A 21,506-nucleotide genomic window follows, 5' to 3' on the forward strand; every position below is an offset into this window, starting at 1 on the left:
AGTGCTTCACTGTTAATAAGACCAAACCTATACATACTATACATTTATTATTTGTTAGATAATTTTTTGTTGTGATGTATTGTAGAATTTATTAGTTGTTGTGAAGCCATTTGAGACTTTGTGATTAATGGCTTTAAAAATAAATTGCAAGAATGTTTAAATTATTTGGCAATATTAAGGCAAAATATGTGATGCTTGTTATGTCTAGCATCCGTTGATCCTAGAATTGATCCTAGACTCATCATGGCAGCTAACGAGTATTACTAGGGATGCATGATAATTATCGGTCCGATAATTATCTGACAGATATTGGGGGAGAAAAATGATGTTGGTTATCGGTATCGTGTGGAGGAGCAGGAGGTTATCGGTAAAAAAAAAAAAAGTTAACGTGCTTCTCTAAGTATTATATTTAAGTTCTCTTTTCTCTTCTCTTCTCTCATAAGGGGTAATGGCGCTCCATGTCCAAAGATTCCTTTCATCCATTTACTGTAGTATGGTTGTTGCTGTCCATGTCCATAGTCTTAAAAGCAGCAAGTGGTGACAGGGTAATGTAGATAAGAGTAAGTGCACTTGCATTCTCTGTTCATAGAGGATCATTTTCTAACATGCCGAGGTCTGTACGGAGATGTTTTATCTGTGCTACATCTCAGTCACAGTGGGTTATCAAGTCGGTACACCCTCTCCAGTGTGCCCCAGATTTGAGGGCGCAGATGTAAAGCACTGATTTGCTATCAGCAAATTGAATGGCCCATATGTATTAAATGAAGTCAAACCTGGATCTGGATTGGCTGAATATAAAAATCAAGATGGACCACGTTCCATGTGATAATGAATCATTTTTATCGTGAAGATGACCTCGTCATCAGTACCAACTGTGTGTTTTCATAAATTCAAGAAAGAAACACACTTACCTTAGACTTGAGGTTAATGGTAAGAATGTGCTGCCGTCCAGAGGAGTCCTCAGCTTTCATCCTCAACATTTGAAACTGCGTATCGATGAAAAGTAGCCTGCAGATTGAAAACACACACGCAAACATACTTCATCTGCTAACTGAGAAGGGGTCGCAACATATCCTTCATTAATGATGCCTACCGAATGCTAAATTTGAACACAGTCGCTGCTCTCAGCTTTAACACAACACTGTTATTACCAATACATTACGAGACTGATGTCATGTCTAAATAAAACAAATAACTACACACAGACACATTTGCAGTGGTTTCCTCAATAAAAGGGGCAGTATTATGCAAAATATACTTTCATTGCCTGGAACATATACGGTAGTTTGATTCCTGTAGTCTGACCCAGTGTAACGTTACACAAACAAGAACAAACATAAAGCAAATGTGTGTTTCTGTTAAAAGGGTTCATCTGTGGAACAATTATGAAATTGAACTGAAAAAATGTGAGTCAATTATTGTATGTAAAAAGAGGTTTAAAAAGGTAATGGTAGAAAAAATATGTAAATCAGGTATAAATGTAAATAACTGTGTGGGCATGTAAATGTTTACGTGTATGTACTCATTATGTGCGTGTATGGGCATGTGCATCTGTGCCCACATATGTTCAACACTTACTGTAATTTGGGGGAATTTATTGTATTGTATATGTAAGGCTTTACTTTTGCTCTCTCTCTTCTTTGCATATATGTAAAGGATAAGGACTTAAAACTCATGCCAATATATCTGTCCATTTAAGATAAACATGTTTTGTTTATTTTTTATTGTTTAATTTTTACATTAGTAGGAATAACTTAGTATATTATCATGATAGAAGTATTAGATACGTTTTTATACTTCTTCCTACTCCTTTTGAACATGTAAATTATGATACTATTGATGACATTTTTCCAGTCTTTTCTCCTCTTTTAACTTCAATTTGTGTTTTATACTTATGATGTAAAAAATAAATAAATAATGTTTTGGGCATCAATAGAATTAATCTAAACTTATGTGTATGTGTGTGTGTAAGGTAATTTAGACAATTGATAGCAAAAATGCTAAAATGGATGAAACTGAATATTTAATGTTGGATTATGTTTCTCAGAAATATTATTTGTGCAGGTTATTTTGAAAGGTGGGCATTCCATCACTACTGATAGACTGTAAGTCTGTCACTAACGGACGGCGGTTTTGCTGACGAATGATGGGAAAATTTTGTCTGCTGCACACAAATATAGTAGTTTGTCTTATAAAGGCTCCACCTAACTGGAGTAGCTTTGATGTTGTTCAGGTACTTTTGTCACTTTATTGTAGCTGAGCTTACGATGTTTCTCTGGTAGGTAGCTTCACAGTAAAACTTTATTTAATTCAGAATAGCGTACACATTTTCCAATGCTGAGAATTTGTATTTCTTCATAAAGCATTGAACCAAAGGGGGTGAAAAAAACTAATAAACTAATAACATAATCACATGTGTCTGGATGACTTTACGAGCGAGATCATGGTCGCAAGCTTTGCCCGGCCTATAAATTAGGCCCCCTCTTCCTGAGCTGATTACAACCTGCTGAGGCAGAGGACATTGCACTGATCTGTCGCGATCGTGCACCAACACTTCAGTCAGATTTACTGCCCTGCTGCTACTCCAGCACACTATGAAGGAGTCGGAGCTGGCCCCCCCTCCTGTACAGTTTCCAGTCAACTGAAACTTTGAGACAAAAGACTGATCTAAGACAAAGGACTTGGAGAGTCCTCCTCAAGATTTACAGTACCTTACAATGAGTGCTGAACTTGACACGGCTGTATATCTGCCGAGGATTTACGGAGTGTGTTAGAGAGGAGTGATGGGAGCAGTGTCCCCAGGGATGACACGCGCACGCACGTTCTTAGGAAAGTGATAGAATGATGGCAGACGATGTCCGCAGCGAGTAGCTCGTAAACATGACCGTTCAATCGCACACTTGCAATCAAACAAGTGAAGGGCATCCACGCTGAAGTCTACACATACAAATGCAGAATGTACTGATGAAGCCAATTTGCTTCCCTTTCTCCACCTTCTTATCCCCAATCGCGCTATATCTTCTGTATCTCTATATTTATCTTCAAACACGCAATCTTTTCTGTAATTCGCACACATCCTCGCCTTTGCAGTGCTTTGATACCGATAGCAGTGCAAGATGCCAAAAGTAGATAAATATAATCTTGCAGCAGAAGACAGCTTCTGCATCATGATAACTTAATATCCTCGAGTACTCATACACAAATAGTAGACTAGAACAATAAAAAAACCATTACGGTTAACAGCTATAAATACACAAATCTGTCAAGCAAGACCATTTAATAAATGTGTCCAAGTGAACATAGTGACAAGCATCCAAAGAAAAGAGCTGGCACTTTGTCAAATGTGTTAATTAAATAATTGTGGCTCTGTGAAAAGAAAACTCTAACCCATTGACATCACACTTTAGTCATGGCACCAGAAAAGCCCCATCATATCCTTCGTCTAAGCTATCACCAGACAACAGCACAGAATACTTGAAGATTGCAACAAGCTAAATTTGAGAGTTGAACAATTTTGCCTCCTCCCAGAGAAAAAATGTGAAATCAAATTCATTTCACATATCACATTTAGGGCAACAGCACACACTGCAAGACCAATTTAAATATGATTTGTCTGAACAGTCTATTGTCTATATAAAAGCCCGATACAAGAGGCAAAACTTTTGTTCGAAATCCAATACAATGTAAATTGTGTGACAATCGATCAAATTTAAGGTATTGTAACATGTATAAGGGATGAAACAGTTCACAAAATGTGTACGTGAACATAAATATGTATATAGGTACATACATGTGTGAAAATCTGACATGCCCAGACCACTACGTCAAATTGCTCTCTCCCAGAGATGAAATGTCGTGGCGCAATGTCTAATATATCATTTGAAAGCTGTTATGTCAAATCATAAGTTTTGAAATTTGGGTCACCGTGACTCACTTTGTTATTGAGGATCACATATTGCCTGCACCTACGATTGGCTGGCAACCAGTTCGGGGTGTCCCCCGCCTACTGCCCAGAGCAGGCTGAGATAGGCGCCAGCACCCCCCGCGACCCTTGTGAGGAATAAGCGGTCAAGAAAATGGATGGATGGATATTGCCTACACTAATCAGACGGCGCATGTCATCGGCCCAACGCTGTCCGACTCATGACCTCGGATTGGTGTATCTCGGCCTTATGGCATCTTTGACCAATTAAGATGACCACACTCTCAAAATTCACGAATGGAGAGACAAGTCCAAAGTAATATAGGCTAGAGAGAGAGGACAGCTCATTTACCTGGTCCAATCAGCAGACAGAATTACATTTGAAAAACCCTAGTGGCTATTAACACAGCCTGTGCCAATTAAGACACTAAGCGAATCTCAAGTGCTTTGGAGATTGAGGCCCACTGTGTATAATGCCTCATAACCATACTGCCACATTGAAAATGATGTTGGTCCCATTTCCAGCATATCTTGAACCCTTTCTATTAAAACCTGAGAGTCTTCAATTACAGCTATTTGCATTTTACTAATATCATAATTGTAGCTGCGGTCATTAAGAGCAAAGTGGAAAATGAGTATAGTAGACTAGGCTTAATCCAGACAAGAGAAGAGATACACTATCTCCTTTCTGCCCCTCCACTCCTGAGAAGAGAAGTCAGTGGTATTTACAGGGCCTTTCACAATGTGTACTGCCAGTTATTAAATGTGACTACAATTTAACTATAACTAAAAATAAGGAAGTCATTAAGAACCATTTGTTAGTGTGGAGTTATGTTGTTGCAGGTCAGCCAATCAGAACATACTACTGGGAGAGCATAGCAGGGAATAATAGTCCAATTAAAAAAACACCTTGACACAGTTACACACACACAAAAAAAAACAAAAAACATCCATATTTCCTTAATAGCTATCCTCACCTTTCTCGCGATACCTTATTTTCGTTTCAATAAAAGTTCCTAAACAGCCACTTGGATGTAAAGAGAAAATATGAACCCAATATCTTTGTTAAGACGGATTTATACTACTGTGTTTGCTCTTGCGTAGATCACATGATATACGCGAGCCATGAATTTTAAGTGTCGCGTAGCTCGTAAGGATGTAACGATAAGGGCAATATTGTGATATTAAAACTGCCACAATATCGTCGTTGTCATGCTCACAATATTTAAAAGGAACACATCTACTAAAAAAAGTCAGGTTGATTTCCATTTGTGCAGTTTTAGCACCCTCTGGTGGCTAGTTTATTAGTGCAATTTAATTTCATTAGAGATGTTTTGGCCTTTTATGTTTAAAATCTATGCTAATTGTCAGATGAAGGGGAACGTAATATGCTTGTGAACAGGATCAATATATGGAGGAACTTAATGTGTGTGTGTATTAACAAGTAAGCGCCTCAATATTGTTATTAGAGATTGTAGGTGGTTTATATGAAAAGAGGAAGGTAGACAATATCCCATTGACCAATGAACAGCAGTGACCTGGCTCCACTTTTTTACCTGTACAGCACGTCTACAGGAGCTGACATGATTGAATTTGTTAACCATGTTAAGCTTAATAATAATATAATATAATTAAGATAATTCTGCATTTATTTGCAATGTGCTCTAATTCAACAGGCTTCACTCACTTGTCCCACCCAAGGGTTTCCATTTCCAAGATGAGCTGCGAGTAGTACTGTGGAGGTGGAATAGAGTAGCACATTGGATGTTTTTTTAAGCACACTTCCTGCAATATCAGATACAAAAATGACACCAGATTACAATGCACATTACAACACTTCTTCTCACTGCGTCATTAACTCACAAATAAAAACAAATTAAAACATAAATACGGCCAAACTAAGAAAGGGCCAACAAGTAGCCAACCAGCCGTTAATTTAACAAAATAAAATGTTCATGTAAGTCGATGCTATCAATGCACTATAAAATGTCATTATATATCTTAAAACAAATAGTGCCCTTAACTTATTGCAGTTTATTCTGTTGAGTCTCCTCACTTAAAGTAAGTAGACGACTCTCTACTGTGGCAAGTAAACAAACTTGCTAGCAAGTTACATTTACTTTGAAATATGAGTGAGCAGGAAAAGTCTGCACAACCCAGAGTAACTCGACAGATTTCTGCAGCATTCAGCATCTCTCGATTAAACATGCACAGTTGCCCACTGATACCGTGCTTTGAATGAGACAATCAAACTCCGAACATAAAAAAATGAGAAGAGACATCTTCCTGTACAGTCAACTTTTTTTTTTTAAGATAACTTTTTTTTACAACTAATTTTGGTGGCGGCTGTGGCTCAGAAGTTAGAGCGGTTGCCCAGTAACCAGACTGTCCGCTGTTCGAATCTTGCTTTCTCCAAGTCATGAGTTGTTCTGACCTTTTGCAAGACATTTCAGTGTGTACGACATATTATTGTAAAGATGTTTTTGGTTTTGACTTCTCCTTTAACATACATGTTTACATTGACAAAATTGACGTTTTATAGTCAACTTTACTCAAGTTTATTGCCACTATAAGAGTTGTCTGATTTTATATTTTATAGTTAACCTTATAAACATTTTTTAGTTAACTTCCCTCAAGTGTACTGCCATTAGGGGTGTGAATTGCCTAGTACCTGACGATTCGATTCGTATCACGATTCACAGGTCACGATTCGATTCGATACTGATTAATCCCAATACGAATTTATTTAAGTCGATTGTTGCGATTTTTTTCCATTCAAATTTAGAAAATACTAATCAGTAAGCTTGTAGAGTGTAAGATTTATATGAAAATGTATTATTTATTTATCTGAAATTTCAGTCTTATAGAGGTTGTAATCTGTTTCATGTTTGAACAGCATTAAAATAAAATATTAAGGCTTAATGTTCCGTTCATATAACATTCTTCCATGCTCAAGGTGTGAATCCTAACCCGAAGTCAGACGTTTTGTTGAATATTTTTCCATTAAAAATGGAAGTTTAAAAATCGATTCACACAAAAAAAAAAAAAAAAAAAAAAAAAAAAAAAAAAAAAAAGGCAATGATGATAAGACGTTGAATCGGTAAGACTACCGAATGAACAATTCTGAGCTCTTAAAAAAATAAAATAAAAAAAATAAAAAATAAAAAAAAATAAAAAATCGATTTTTTTTTAATTAAATCGATTCGAGAATCACGCGATGTAGTATCGCGATATATCGCCGAATCGATTTTTTTTTTTTTTTTTAACACCCCTAACTGCCATTATCTGAGTTGTTTCAACTTTAATAACTTAAAATGATTACCTGCTTTACTTGGGAATTTTGAGGCAATCAGCTTCCTGAGTTTTTTTTTAGTGAGCTTATTGCAATTTACAGTGTAGTATGACATTCCCATGAACTTTTTTCATAAACCAACAATGTCAGGAAAGTATCGCTACCCAATATATCATTGCACTGCTTACCAAGACAGTCTTCAGTTCCAGAAGGAAACTGACAAGATCAGTCGACTGATGCAGCCTCTGCAAGAGAGGGAAGAGACATCCTTGAATGGCAAGATAATAAAGTGACACTTTTTTTTTTTTCTTCTTCAAGCCAGCCATTCAAATCAAACACATGTTTGTGATTAATGGGGGCTGCCACCTCCTTTAATAATTAATGATAGCTTAAAGGCTGCGAAAATAATGAACTTTGCAGCCCGAGGTGAAATATCAATCTCATGCAAATAACCCTGAGGGACCACATAACAAATAGGGACATTTTCCAGGCGGTGTTAATTAAACAGTGAAAAATATTTTTCTCCGCTTCTGAGTGAAGTGTGCCTGATGGGTGCACAGGAACAATGCCAGGTATGACACAGTCTACACAAAAGATGTGAAATGACTCAGACAAACACAATCAATCAAAGATTTTTGTCAGTATAGTTCGTGCATACTGTAGTGCAGTGATTCCTACCCACTGTGGATTAGTGTGCTATGACAGATCATCAGGTCTGCAGTGGGAAATTATCCAATATCCCTTGATTGGTTCAAAAAGTATTAGTTATTTGACTGCAAATAATGTATCTTTGTCCATCTATCTATGCCATTGCCGTTTAGCGACAGGCAAAACCAATTAAATGCTCTTCCACTAGCTAACAGAATCTGCTGTCATTCACACAATGGAAAGATTTCACATCAAGTAAATTTGTGAATAACTTGAGATGTCCTCATCAGTGTATACTTTTCATGACATTTTTGTTTGGTGGTGTGCATAATGGCATGGTGTGAATATATTACCTGCTTTACAATGTGTTCATACCCATGTAACAGGTGTTTTAATTTCCAACAGCAATGCAACCTAGAAAAAAAGGATATATAATTATACCTCCGTCTTAGAATGAGAAAAAAATATATACCGTTAATGGTTTACTTGCACGAATGCTATTTTTAGAGTGCAAGGCCACGTGACTTCAGCAGCTTGAAATGGTAGGAGGTCAAAAAGAAGCCGGCTCATTGACGAGCCATGCTAGAAGTGCTTGTTTTATTATCGTTTATCACCGGGAAAAAAACAAAAAACAAAAGAAAAACATGCAGAGTAAACACAGCTGTTATGGAATTTGCAGAAACCACTCCAGACACTGCAACTGTTCACATAAGAAGGATGTATTCTTTTGTCGTTTCCCGATTGTGATTGCTAGTAGACTGTTTACATGCTGGCCCACTGAGTTTGACCCCCCTCGCTAGACTCATGAATATTAATTAAGTGTGATGACGTGTATCGTGCAGTACCCCATTCAAATTGCTTGAGTCGAATTAAGATTTTTACTTTTATTTTTATTTTTGTAAAACCAACATGTTCAATTATATCAGCCATACATCCGTGATCATTTACATACTTGGCCTTTTTGAGTTGGTGATCTGGTGGTAGATGTATTCTCAGTCTCAGGTCTTTCTCCTGTTTAAAAAAAAAAGTAATATAAAGTTACATGTTACATTACAAGTTTTAAACAATAATATGTGTTAAACTGCCACCTGTATTTTTAAAGAATGAGCCTTGGAATGTTTAGTTATTATTAGTTAGTTATTTAACTTGTGCTCATTTACTTAAATCGTTTTTTTTTTTTTTTTTTTTTTAGGCTATCATTTATTGGTAACTAAAAACAAACAAACAAACAAACACTTTTTAGAAAGAAAGAAAGAAAGAAAGAAAGAAAGAAAGAAAGAAAGAAAGAAAGAAAGAAAGAAAGAAAGAAAGAAAACTAGAAAATCAGTCAGCAATCCATAGTCCACAGCCACATTCAATGTAAGTTCATGTCCTCCATGAGATTTTTACAGCGATTTTACAAAGTGTCTTTTATGGTGCACAGTATGCTACAGTACAGTACTGGAAATAAAGTAAACAATCAAGGGGAAACTGGGGGTCACACCAACAACCTTTGCGGAGCAGTTTCAATAACTGTACACATGATTTGCATTTGGACCCATTAAAGCAACAAAGCACAATATAAAATGGACCATAACCAAAGTGAAGCATATCGATAACATAATAAAATTCGAAAATTTAAGTGACACAAAGGTGGTCCCAAATGACCACCTCTGTTCTGTTCTGTCGTCTGACATTCACGTACCTGGACAGTTATGAATCCATCGTAAACAGTTTTCTCCATGTTGAGGGGTAAGAGAATCGGGTTGTCTTTAACCATTACGGACGCCATCAAGATCTCTTCGATTATGTCAAACTGACTTCGGGGTTGTTCTTTTCAGTAATACTGGCAGGTTAGCAGCAGTGAGACGAACGAACGCCCTAGCGCCTGCTTTCATCGTTTGCCTGGAGAAAACTTTAAATGACTAATAGTTTCACTTTTGTTTTAAAATAAAATACACTTAGCAAGTAGCACGCGTTGTTTTTACTCCCCTAGATGCATCTCGTACAGTACGTGGAGGAAGTAAACTCATGTCTCCCGCCATGATCATACAAACAAGAAAACGTCACAGAGATGCGTTCAGGAACTCGAGCAGAATCTTGTAAAATGGAAGACTAAGACTTTTACGTATGAACCTTATTTCAAAAATCGGGGGAAAGAATTACTCTTATGTCGTGTTTACATGTTTAGTATGCTTTTGCCATTTCTTGAAGAAGAATTTAACTCTAGGCATGTTGTTAAACGTTGTTTAATGTTGTCCGTCTACATGTGATGATGTTATTCCAAAGTCTGTCTCCAGCTCACCTACAACCCAAACAAGCTATGGCTCAATACAAGTAATATAAACAAAGTGATGAATGAATTCATCTCGTTATTCATGAAGGTTTTAACTCTGATGCATAGTTTATTTCGGTATGTCTATGCTGTTCATGTTTGCAACTGCATTAGCTTTGGAGCAGTTGTGCAATATTGTCTGCAACTAGTACAGTAGTTCTCAACCTTTTTTTCAGTGATGAACGCTCTGTTAAATATTTTTTCAGTCAAGTAACCCTAACCAGCGCAAAGCATTTGTTATTGAATAAATAAATAAATAAATAAATAAATAAATAAATAAATAACACCAAGTGCAAACTTTGAAACTATTTATATTTATATGATTTATATGATGAAATAAATAGATATAACTAAATAATAATAATAATAATAATAATAATAATAATAATAATAATAATAATAATAATAATAATTTAATTATAAATAAATATTTGTGCACATAGAGATTATTATCAACATAAAGTGTCATCTTTTGGGATTATAGTAAATCTCTGTTCTAAAAAAGAAATAACTGAATTTTAAATAAAGTTTTCAATTAATTGACAGGTGATTCTAGGTGGAATATGACAAGTTGGGTCGAACCATTCTGGAATGGGGGAAATGCTGGGTTTTTGGGACACTGAAATTCAATTGCCTCCTCCTGAATATAAAGTTAACTTTATGAACTTAGAAATATTTTTACACAAAGCGTTTCAGCAACAGCTTTTATTTCTTAAATTCACCTTGTTCAGAGCAGAAAACCATATTTTCACATTTTCAGTGGGACAATTTCAAGCTCAAATGTACATTTTTAGTTCAAACTTGATATGGTATTTCTGAATGGGTTGCGAGGTATTTTTGCAAAGCTGAAATGGATTTTAAGAGAGAGAGAGAGAGAGAGAGAGAGAGAGAGAGAGAGAGAGAGAGAGAGGAGAGTTAGATGATAGTTAGCTGTACAGCTAGTTGTTAGCTAGCTAGATAGCGAGCTAGAGAGAGAGAGAGAGAGAGAGAGAGAGAGAGAGAGAGAGAGAGAGAGAGAAGATCTACTCAATGTAATTTGTAAACATTTGTTGTGCAGACCTGAAATGACAAAATCAAAACCAAAAGACGAGCTTACATTTACATCACAAGTCAAAATGGCAATCAATTTGGTGATAGTAAGCTCAACTCAACTACTATTATTGTATGCATCAATCACAATTTATGCAATAAGTTACTTAAATTAGGTTGACAAAAAACTGACAGCTTAATTCTTTTGTTATCTAATATCCTTCCGTATATATCAAATTGTCCCTGGGCAAATTGTTGAAAGCAAATTCAACATTTTTCCTAGCATACCCCCACTACCCTTTTCGCTCAAATTCCAACCTGAATGTGTAAGCCAGAGAAGTGAAATGTGTCAATATACTGTACAGAGCCCGTGAGAGACGTGCTTCAATGCATGCTTGCCACACACAATGTGCCTGGAGAGATTGATGTTTTTGTCATCCACCTGCTTCAAAGCGGCAACAAACAGCCAGCTGATGCAAACAGAGGAACCTAGCTATTCAGCTCACAAACAAAAGAGAGAGAACCTCACAGCCCCTTCTTGCACATCTGTTTTGGAGGAATATATCAGCTTTCTGTTGTGGTGCACACTGGGCTCTAATGATCCTGAATGTTGTGTCTGGGATTGGGTAAGTGTTGCATTTTTTTCTCTCTCTCTCCCCTTTTGGTTCTCTGTGGAAAATTGGAACAATCAGAGGATTTATTTTATAGGACGCATTGAAACGTAGCCGTAGGGGTAGCAGCAACGTTTTTTTCCCTCCCTCTTCGCTCTCAGCTTTTCTCTGTGGCTCACTCTTTGGAAAGAAAATCTACAAGCATGCAGCGTGACTGGCTTTCGTGGCATTCCGGTTGTAGGAACTGCATCAAAAATGTTAGCAAAAGAGGATATAAGAAGAGAAGCAGATGCATATAGGTGGTGAGCTCTCTGTTGTCGTCTGTCTTGGTCTGCTTCTCCTTCTCTGCCTCTTAGTCTGACCGCTCTCACGTCCTCTGTCTCCACTGCTGAGCTCCGTCTGCGTGAGGGATGATCTATGGTGCTTTGTTTATCACTGGCCATGGTCACTTCTCTGGAATGCAATTGGCTGGAACTACACCGTGTGGGTCCTGCACCCTTCGTCTCTCTCTCTCTCTCTCTCTCTCTCTCTCTCTCTCTCTCTCTCTCTCTCTCTCTCTCTCTCTCTCTCTCTCTCTCTCTCTCTCTCTCTCTCTCTCTCTCTCTCCTCTCCTCCCTGTTCCCCGCTGGCTTTTGAAGCAAAAAAGAAAAAAGAAAAAAAGAAAAGAACAGGAGTGTCCAAGAAGCCTTAATTCTTAGCCTTTATTCAGTCTCTTTTCTTTTGTCATGGTGTTTTGCGTGTATCTGAATGATTCTGAATGATAATGGAACATGTTGTTCCCAGGACTGTTGATTGATTTTATGCTTGAATAGTTATAGTAATTTGTGGCTGTAAAATGGTACAGTATACGATATTACCTTATTTTGTTTTCCTGCAACATTTTGAATTGGCACCTTAATCCTTTGACAGTTTGAAAAACATTCTTACAACCAAAAACATATATACCAAAACTATATCAACTTGAGATGTATAAGCTTTTATTTCTATGTTCACTATATTTAAATGATAGATAAGGAATGTGAAGGCACGTTCATAATATTCTAGTGTTTCCATCAAAATTTCCAGGTTCTTGAATTCTCTTTCTTTTTTTAAATAGAGTGAAATAGGGAACAACTGAAAAATAAAACTTTTTTTTTTCTATTTTTGAAATCACTCGGCTATCATTTGAAATTTATGAAAAACCTTAAATTTAATCCCTATTAAATATGATGGTTGCCTGTCAGAACGCATTGACAACATTGTGCATGCTTCTTTTATCACATTTTCTTTTGTAAATTGATTAAGCTTGATTTATGAGCATTAAGTGAAGCAGCTATCACGTGTTTCCAAGCATGTTTAGCGTTGTGCATGTGTGACCGCGTGTATGCGTGTGTACGCACGTTTGTGCATGTGAGTTTCCAGATAAGAGGGAGGACAGTGTGTGAGGTTTTAGCCTGGATTACAGGTCTCATAGAAAGGTTTCTATCCAGACTGCTGACTGACAAGAGTTGATGGGATTACAGGCAGCGTGTGTCTGCCATGGCCCCCCCACACCTCATCCATCAATCGGTGACCAGGGCACCAGATGGAAAGTTGGGTTTGGTGTGAATCTTGGTGTGGATTGGCTTTACACTGCATACAAAATGTTCAAAGATGCTACAGTAAATGTATTTTATTTTATTTTATTTTATTTTTACAATAAAAGCACATACAAAGTCACAAATAGGGATATGTTAGAGTCAATTTTGGTTACCCAAGGTATGATTTGTATAAATTTACTCCATTGCCCTAATTAATGGACACAAATGTATATTTGTATATTTCGCGGAGCTAAAAGGAAGCTGGTACTGTCCCTGATTCTACAACTGGCATTGTATTTACTGTGGTGGAGTGTAACGAAGTGTTCATGTACTCACAAAACTAAATTGCAGCAGCAGTGAGCCTATTCATTCCTTTAGTGTTGATCGGAAAAAAACATGTTCAAAGTATGACGATGGCCTCTTTAATGGGAGAGAAAAGAAAGACTAAAACAAAACTTTGGGGTTATTTACTTCCTCAATGATTTCTCCTTCCAGGTCAGAAAGCTTTACATCTTTTTGTGGTCATCATCATTTCAGTTTAAAATCCATAGAATGAATTTTGGACACTTTGGGCCAGACCAAACATTTATTTTGCAGCATTTTAAGCATGACTTCGAAAGACACTTTACGTCAAGCCGTGCCACAAGAATCCTTGACTGACTCATTATATTTATACACATCTTTGATCATCTCATATTTTAAGAGGGTAGTACAAGCATAAAACACAAGTCTCCTTGAGTGTGTGAAGTGCACTTGTTTGGTACCTGTGCGTGACCGTATGCTTGTTACTATTCCCTTATGTTCCATTTACAAACATTAGCATCTTCTGTTTTGGACAATGACAAAATCATATCAAACTATTCAGTGAACCAGGAGCACATATCTCACACGCACCGTCCGTCTCTGACATTTTCATGTACGTTCATTTTGTCTTCTGTGTCTATACATGAAATTGGTTAGCTTGCTTATCCTATCGGTTTTAAACTCCTCTGTGCAATTACACTATGAATCTAACATTTGTTATGAAATAATATATAAGTTTTGGGGTAGGGGGTGAAATAGCCTGCTGTGATTCTCCATCTGTGCAGTATTGAAATGGACCGTCCTCCTTTACCATGCTGGCCCAGAATAAGCTTCACTTTAAAGGATCAATTCTTTTATTATTGAAGTCAGTCTCTGCAGTGCAGGATAATACATTCTACATTGATCCTCTTCACAAACCCAAAACAAAAAAGAAAAAAAAAAAACCTTTATTGCCATTCCTTCCAGCAAGGCTCACATTTAAAAATATATGTGCCACAGAATAAAGATTTTACAAAGTGACTGGAGGACAAATAAGCCATATAAAACTAGGTATTCATATTTTACAGGGAAGGAAAGACGGCAGACAATAAGGAGTCACATTTGCCAGCAGGCGTTTTGAATATCATTACCAGCTTTGTAGGGAGAAATTGAAATCCTAAGCATAAATAAAGTACCTGGTAATTAAAATCTGTGTCGCAGCAGCAAAGCTTTGATTCTTGAGTCCAGAAAGTCTATGCATGAATCTGACTACATGCACATACTATAGTAGTCACCAATGCTGGTTAAGTTTGACACAAAGCAAAGGGTGGTAGATTTTGTGTTTATGGCTTTTAGTCATAGGCTAGATATTGTTTTGAAATGTAGGCAGGGCTCTAGACTGCAACATATTTGTTCAACTTCATGGAACACTGAACAAATATCCCTCTAAGTGTGTGCGTGTGTTTGGGTCTTGTTTAGGTTTTGTGTTTGCGATTACCTTTTTGTTTTTATGATTTTTTTTAATTTGCTGTAGTGTTTAATTTTTGTTTTTGTGTGTGTATGTTTTTATTTGATTTGCGTAGTGTTCAGTTCTTTGTTTTTGCATTTTGCACTTCATGGCAGACGTTTGCTGAATGTAAGCGGGTTTAACTTTATTCAAATAAATGATTAGCTGCATAAGTGCAACACTTGCAATAAGGTTAGTTTGTGCAAACTAACATAGTAACACCATGTGTTTTGTTAAAAATAAGTACATAAAAAAATAAATCAATCAATAATTACCGATAGACTGGTATGAATTACTTAGATCGTTTAACAATTTTCAGTCATATCGCACAGCCCCACCTGTGTCAATAATGTGACTACTGTCTCATTATTGCCTTGCATTAGCACTTCAGTCAGTTACGGAATTGTACTTAAAATAAATAACTTTGTTTACCAAATTGTTAATCATTTACCAGCCAATATAGTCTAAAATACAGAGATTTTATTTTATTTTTTTAAATAAATAAGATTAAACCTGTAAAACTGCAGTGTTGAATGTGTAAATGTTGGGCACACCAATGCAACCCGTGCAGAAAACTAGTCTAGAGCCTTGGCAATGAGTGTCACATTATTCTTGTCATGTGGTGTATTTGCCATCAATATCTAAGCAGACTCCTCTGTATTTCCATGTACGAGTCACTTAACCACATTTAAGATGAGATAGAATTGTGCTATTTATCTTTCCAATCACACATGGCTATCATGTTCAGCAAAATAGGCTGTCTGGTTTCAGAACACTTTAGTCGCTTGCGGTCTGTGAAGCAGCCACAAACAGCTTGACACGGCTGTATCCCAATCAAAGCCTGAAGCACGAGTTCCAGACTCTTATTGAACAAATTTGTGCCAGCAGTTGAGGACTTTAATGATCTGGACCCACTGGGGTCTAGTGCTTCACGCCTACAGGCGAGCTACTCGATGCCCAATCAATTGCTTTTTTATTAAAATTGTTTGCAAGGCAACACAAATCCATATTGTTTTGCCTGGGACTCGGGTACCCGTGTGAAATATGCTGGTCATATTTCTATATTTTTTCCAAATGAATGCAGAAAATGATTGTTGGATATGCATGAGAATAAAATAGAGGGGCAGTGCTGGCATTATTGGAATATCCATTTCAACATTGATTTTCATAAGAGACGCATTTGTGATTATCTTGTTTTCGCTTCCCTCAACGGGGCTGAATTACATATCATATTATCCCTGGTATTAAGGCAAAATTAATAACACAAGTAATTATAATACTTATGTCTAATGATATGCTGTGAGGGCCCTATTGATTCCGTCGAGATGCATCTCGTGGAAAAAGCTTGGAGTGTTGCCTGACGACGGGCGCTGCCAGCCAGCTCAGCCCTGGAGTGGCTGCATGTAAAATAAGATCAACTGCCGAATACAAGCCTCAATCTCCACTTCATGTTATTTTATACGTTCTGCGGTCAATGATTAATCTCTGTTATCTGTTTGCACCTGTTTTCTCATTTGGTGCCCTTATATGGAAGCCTCTCATGCTATATTGCCTGATGCTCTTTGGTGCACAACATAGTTTTGATCCTCTTAGTCTGATGATAAATAAGACATAATGCAACTTATAAAATTAAGGTGTAGAATTTCCACTCAAACCATAACAAAATTAGACCTTCAAGATTTTACCAAATTTTGTTTGGTTCTGATCATTACTGTTTCAAACACACCACACAGATATCTTTATTTAAAATTGTGTAATATTGAAAATGCATGGATTTTAATAAATGCCAGTTACTCTTGAGCTGTATGTTTGTATACAACTGGCAATACCTGCATTCTTTTGTCAACACTTTCTTTTTGTACTGGGTAGTTTTAGAATTTTGCCGTTTAAGAATTGACTCCACCAGCAAAAAAAAAAAGAAAAAAAAATCATTATCGCTCCATTTGATCATGTCTTCATATCACTGAAGTTGAGAATGGCCGAGCTGCCTTTGAGGTGAGAGGACAGTGAGGTGCAGTTGCAAATACCTGCCAAAAGAGGGCAACATGGTGTCAGTTCCCTCCCCACCCCACAATAGTCCTTCCACAACCAGTGCAAACTCAATGAGGAACCGAGAAAGGATGGGGGGGGGGGGGGGGTTGTCGGTGCTGGGTTAAACGTGTAAGTAACAATAATTTACATTTACGCCTGGAACGGCATCCCCGCGCTGTCAGTCAGCAGTTCAAAGCTCTCCTTCATTCTCTTGGCAACAAAGCGGGGCGTCTTGTCACATAGACACCAGGTAGCAAAGGCAGCGGATGAAGTTCTTCACAGTCAAGGTTTCATTATAGAACACCTTGCCGCAGTGTGGTGACCCGCTTCAAAAATAAAAGTGTGATGGGAGAAATTAAACAGAATATGCTTGCCATCTCGAAGTCTAAGCCCTCGTCATTGTGCAGAAGTGGTGGTTCCACACACCCGAAAGTGACTTTGGGCCTTAGACAAGGTCGTTCACGTACAAAAAGCTTGTGACGCCTTTTTTTTTTATTTATTTTTTTTTATTTTTATTTTTTATATCTTGTCAGATTCGCGTCTGTGCACTCACTCAAAAACCATTTCCCATTCTAACATTTCCACGAGTTGACTTGGTGGTCAGAGCTTTGTGCTTTATTGAAAAAGGCACAAAACAGCAGTAATAGATCAGACATAACGGCACCTTTTGCCATCGCTTGTATTTTAAGCTGTAAAAATCTCACAGCCCATTTGTTCTATGATGTGACAGCATTGATGATATGATGACAGATGTCTTACCAGCCCACCCCTCGGTGCCAACAACCACCACCCACCCAATATCCTCTCCCCTCTTATTTCACACTCTCACACACATACAGCCAGAGGCGCACATATGAAGAGCAATGCCCGGGGTTCGCCTGTGAGTCGACTGCGGCGCACATCTGCATTACTCTACACGGTGGACCTCAAACCCCTCCTTTCCCCACCCCTTGGATGCCTTTCCCCTGTCCTCCCCTAGAGGAGAGAGAGTGATCGTCCTCTTTGGCACAGAACTGCCTCTTTGTTCTCGGCCCGGACGGCTGCAGGAAGTCATTGAGACAGGGTCAGCTGTATTTCACTCTCTGGCCAGCAGAGGACGGCGTGTCATGCATGGCAACACGAGGCCGTTGGGAGAGGAAAGAAAGCCTCTGTGGCAGCGTTTATTCTTCATATTGACACCAGCTGTGCATAACTTACATGAGTATTTGTTAGCTGTTATTAATAGAAACAAGCCCTAATTGCATGTATCCTAATTGGTTTCACATGCAGTACCAGTGTAGCAGTACTAACAGCAATGCATAATACTGTAGCGCTGCTGGTAATACCATTTAATTACACTGGACATGCACCTTAATAGGCCTTCAAAAAGAAATTACATGCATGTTTCCACACAGCTGCACGCGGGATTTTAGGGCTACATCAGCTATTCAAATCATAAATTGTGTGATTGACAGGAAATCAATCCGTGACCATTTTGGGAAATAATGATGAACATTCACTTATTTCATTTCGGTATCAAATGCAACTGCGGGCTACTTCTTAATTCTTTTTTTCACTAACTGTATGGTGATTATATTATGATTTCCAAAAAAGATCCTTGATGTGCCGGTATTTAAATGATACTCAAAGACGTTTACTCATAGATGCCATACGTCATAAGTATTTTTTTTTTATGTATGCCTCCTCCTTATGGGTATAAAATAAAACCTTTGAAGTCTTACTTGACAAATGAATAAATAATGACAGTATAGGAACCCCAACCTTTCTTGTTCCTTGTTTTTTTTTTTTTTTTTTAATTGAGTAATTGAGATACATTTCTGGCCTGCCATCACAATTCGGTTCTAGAAAATAACCTTTTTATATATGACAAATTGGCAATATTAACGCACGCACACAAACCCCGCCTTTCTTTTTCCCCCACACCCCTCGCAATCAACTTGGGAATAGTCCACGGTCTACCAGTCACGATAACACGGTGCACTCTGCCCTCACATTTGACACACAATGAAAAGCGGATATTTTCATAAATGTATAAAACCCGTCTGGATGTTTGGACAAGATGCAAAAAAAAGTGCAAGTCAGGGATAAATAGGACGTTTGGTAACTCTAGTTAGGTGATACTTGTCAGAAATTGTGATCTTAACTCACTTAATGTTGCCCTTTATTCATTGATCCTTCATCAATAATCAACCATGATAATTAGTCACAGCCTTTGAGGTAGTCAACATCTGGTTGAGTGATTCCCTTCAATTTGTTTCGTGAAAGGAGCTCCTAAAACAACTATTCTTAGTTAAACTGGCTTGATGCTAATCTGTGCCTTTGACCTGCCCAACTGTCTCATAAATACACACACACACGCACACACCTGAAGTCTGTATCTTCCACTACAACATTTCTCAACCCACGCTCGCAGACAACAGCAGGTGCATTTAGATACACAGTATGTTAAACAAACTCCTATCATACAAACACTTGAAACAAAACTGTCTTTACAAATACATATTTCTACTTTCCTTGTGGTATTCCATCTAGGCTGATGTCGTATGGTTATTCAGTGCTGACTTCTGCTGAATTTCGCTTCTTGTAAGATGGAAACGTGCGTGTGCATATTTATCATTATTGTCCCGCCACCAGCACCAGCACCACCCCTCCCAACCCCATGCCAGGTTTTTGTAGAACATTTAGCTAATTGATTATCACATGCCTTGGCCTTATCAGCAAACCGTTATTTTGTAAATGAATATTCAAGAGAGATTTTTCCTCTCATTGCCTTTGTACTCCATTATTTGTGGACAAAATATGCAAACACTGAGAAAGGCAGCTTGCTTTTCTGCCTCGCTGCCTAATTACATTTTGTGCTTGCACCTATACACAGACGCGACGTGTATTTATAGCGGAGGAGAATGAATTCACACACTCCCCCGACTGCAATCGTATGCCAGGCATCTGCTTATGAAGTGTCGCTTTCTTCCAGGATGGTTCTGCAACTACCCCCAACACACACGCCCGCCCCCACACCCCCACCTCACTCCAGCACAAACGGAATAAGAAAGATCAAGCTTGGGAAAAAAAAGAGAGAAAGAAGCTTAATCGTTCCTGTCTGTTTCAGAGCCCCCCCACACCCCCTTCACTCTTCTCCAAAATCCACCGTCTGGCTCATTGTGTGATCAATTTGACTTGTTTATGTTTATGCTGCCGCCATATTTGTGAGAAGCCTTGTCACGAGAGAGGAAATATACGGCGGCCTCAAAAGGAGGAAGAGAAGCGAGTGAGGGAGGAGAAAGGAGAGAGCAGAGGAGGGGTGGTGTCTGACAGGTGGAGTAGGTGGGGCGGTGGGATCATAGAGGGAGGGATAGAGTGACAGTGTGACATACAGAAAGCACGAGAGGGGACAGAGAGGAGGGGTTGGCTGAGTTTTTTTTTTTTTTATCTGTTTCATCCCTTTTCATCACATATGTAGATACCATTCGAAGTTGGCAGTGTGTTCTTGCGCCGAGCGCGTATACATTTACAAGACTGACAAATAAACACTCATGTAAAACCCCAGCCTCTTACCCTACCTAGTTAGATGTTCACAGCTAATCATGCCTGGAAGAACATTCTGCTTTAATTTTGGGCGTAATGGCGATGAGAGAGGCAAAATGATACTTTAAAGAGTGGAGGAGAGTGGAAGCAAAAGAAGATGGGGAATGAAAAGAGTGAGAAAAGAGAAGGGTAGTGGAGAGAGTGAGCGAGGGAGAAGCTGGGAAGGTGATTAGTTGTACTGGCGGATCTTGGCGGTGGAGGAGGTTGGAACACTAATCCTTGCTTTGGTTGGAGACATTTTCACGCAGTAGGTCCCTTCTTTCCGCCCCCTCTCAATTTTAAGCCCCGTGTCAAGCTCAAGCCCTTCTTTTCCAGCGCTCACTTGCTCTCATTTCCTCTGCCTTCTGGCAAGCCCTGCTATTTATAATAATAATAATAAAAAAAAATCATTTTTCTTTTTCTCTCCCTCTCTTTTCTCCTTTAATTCTTTCCTGGCGTGTCTGATTTTCTGCCCTGCTTAGAGAAGGTGCCCAGATGAGTGGCAGTCAGCCAGGGATCGGCTCCTTTCTGAGCTTCCTCCTCCTTCTCCTCCTCTTCCTCCAGCTCCTCACATGTGGCCACATGCTGCTGCAAGCGCCCGAATGCTTTACGTATCAGATTTACATTGTAAAACAGTAGCGGCTGTTGTATATTGATGACGGGCTCACGTTAGCAGCATTCCTGCTGTTTTCCATAACCAGTGTCGTGATGTGAATTGGCCCTCTGCCCGGACGGTAAGCCATAGAT

At 38.3% G+C, this 21,506-nt stretch overlaps 1 protein-coding gene and 1 long non-coding RNA gene across 3 annotated transcripts in view; one reads left to right on the forward strand and one right to left on the reverse strand.

The window, feature by feature from the left end:
- The window catches only part of fancl (FA complementation group L), a 21,669-nt gene extending 11,765 nt beyond the window's left edge, over window positions 1-9,904 (reverse strand). Inside the window, exons 1-6 of one of the 2 annotated variants that reach the window (XM_077495536.1) lie at window positions 9,547-9,904; window positions 8,815-8,873; window positions 8,216-8,276; window positions 7,403-7,459; window positions 5,610-5,656; window positions 912-1,008 (exon numbers count right to left, since the gene is read on the reverse strand). In XM_077495536.1, the coding sequence (XP_077351662.1) occupies window positions 912-1,008; window positions 5,610-5,656; window positions 7,403-7,459; window positions 8,216-8,276; window positions 8,815-8,873; window positions 9,547-9,633 (408 nt within the window). In that variant the 5' untranslated portion in view covers window positions 9,634-9,904. Of the gene's footprint in view, window positions 1-911; window positions 1,009-5,609; window positions 5,708-7,402; window positions 7,460-8,215; window positions 8,277-8,814; window positions 8,874-9,546 lie in introns of both variants that reach the window. The other variant, XM_077495535.1, reaches the window with a different exon arrangement.
- Window positions 9,905-11,590: 1,686 nt separating this feature from the next.
- The window catches only part of LOC144001710 (uncharacterized), a 131,348-nt gene continuing 121,432 nt past the window's right edge, over window positions 11,591-21,506 (forward strand). Inside the window, exon 1 of the long non-coding RNA XR_013278559.1 lies at window positions 11,591-11,831. This is a non-coding gene — a long non-coding RNA (uncharacterized LOC144001710). The remainder of the gene's footprint in view (window positions 11,832-21,506) is intronic.

This window comes from Festucalex cinctus, chromosome 14 (genome assembly GCF_051991245.1).
Source record: "Festucalex cinctus isolate MCC-2025b chromosome 14, RoL_Fcin_1.0, whole genome shotgun sequence".
In the NCBI taxonomy this organism is placed as follows: domain Eukaryota; kingdom Metazoa; phylum Chordata; class Actinopteri; order Syngnathiformes; family Syngnathidae; genus Festucalex; species Festucalex cinctus.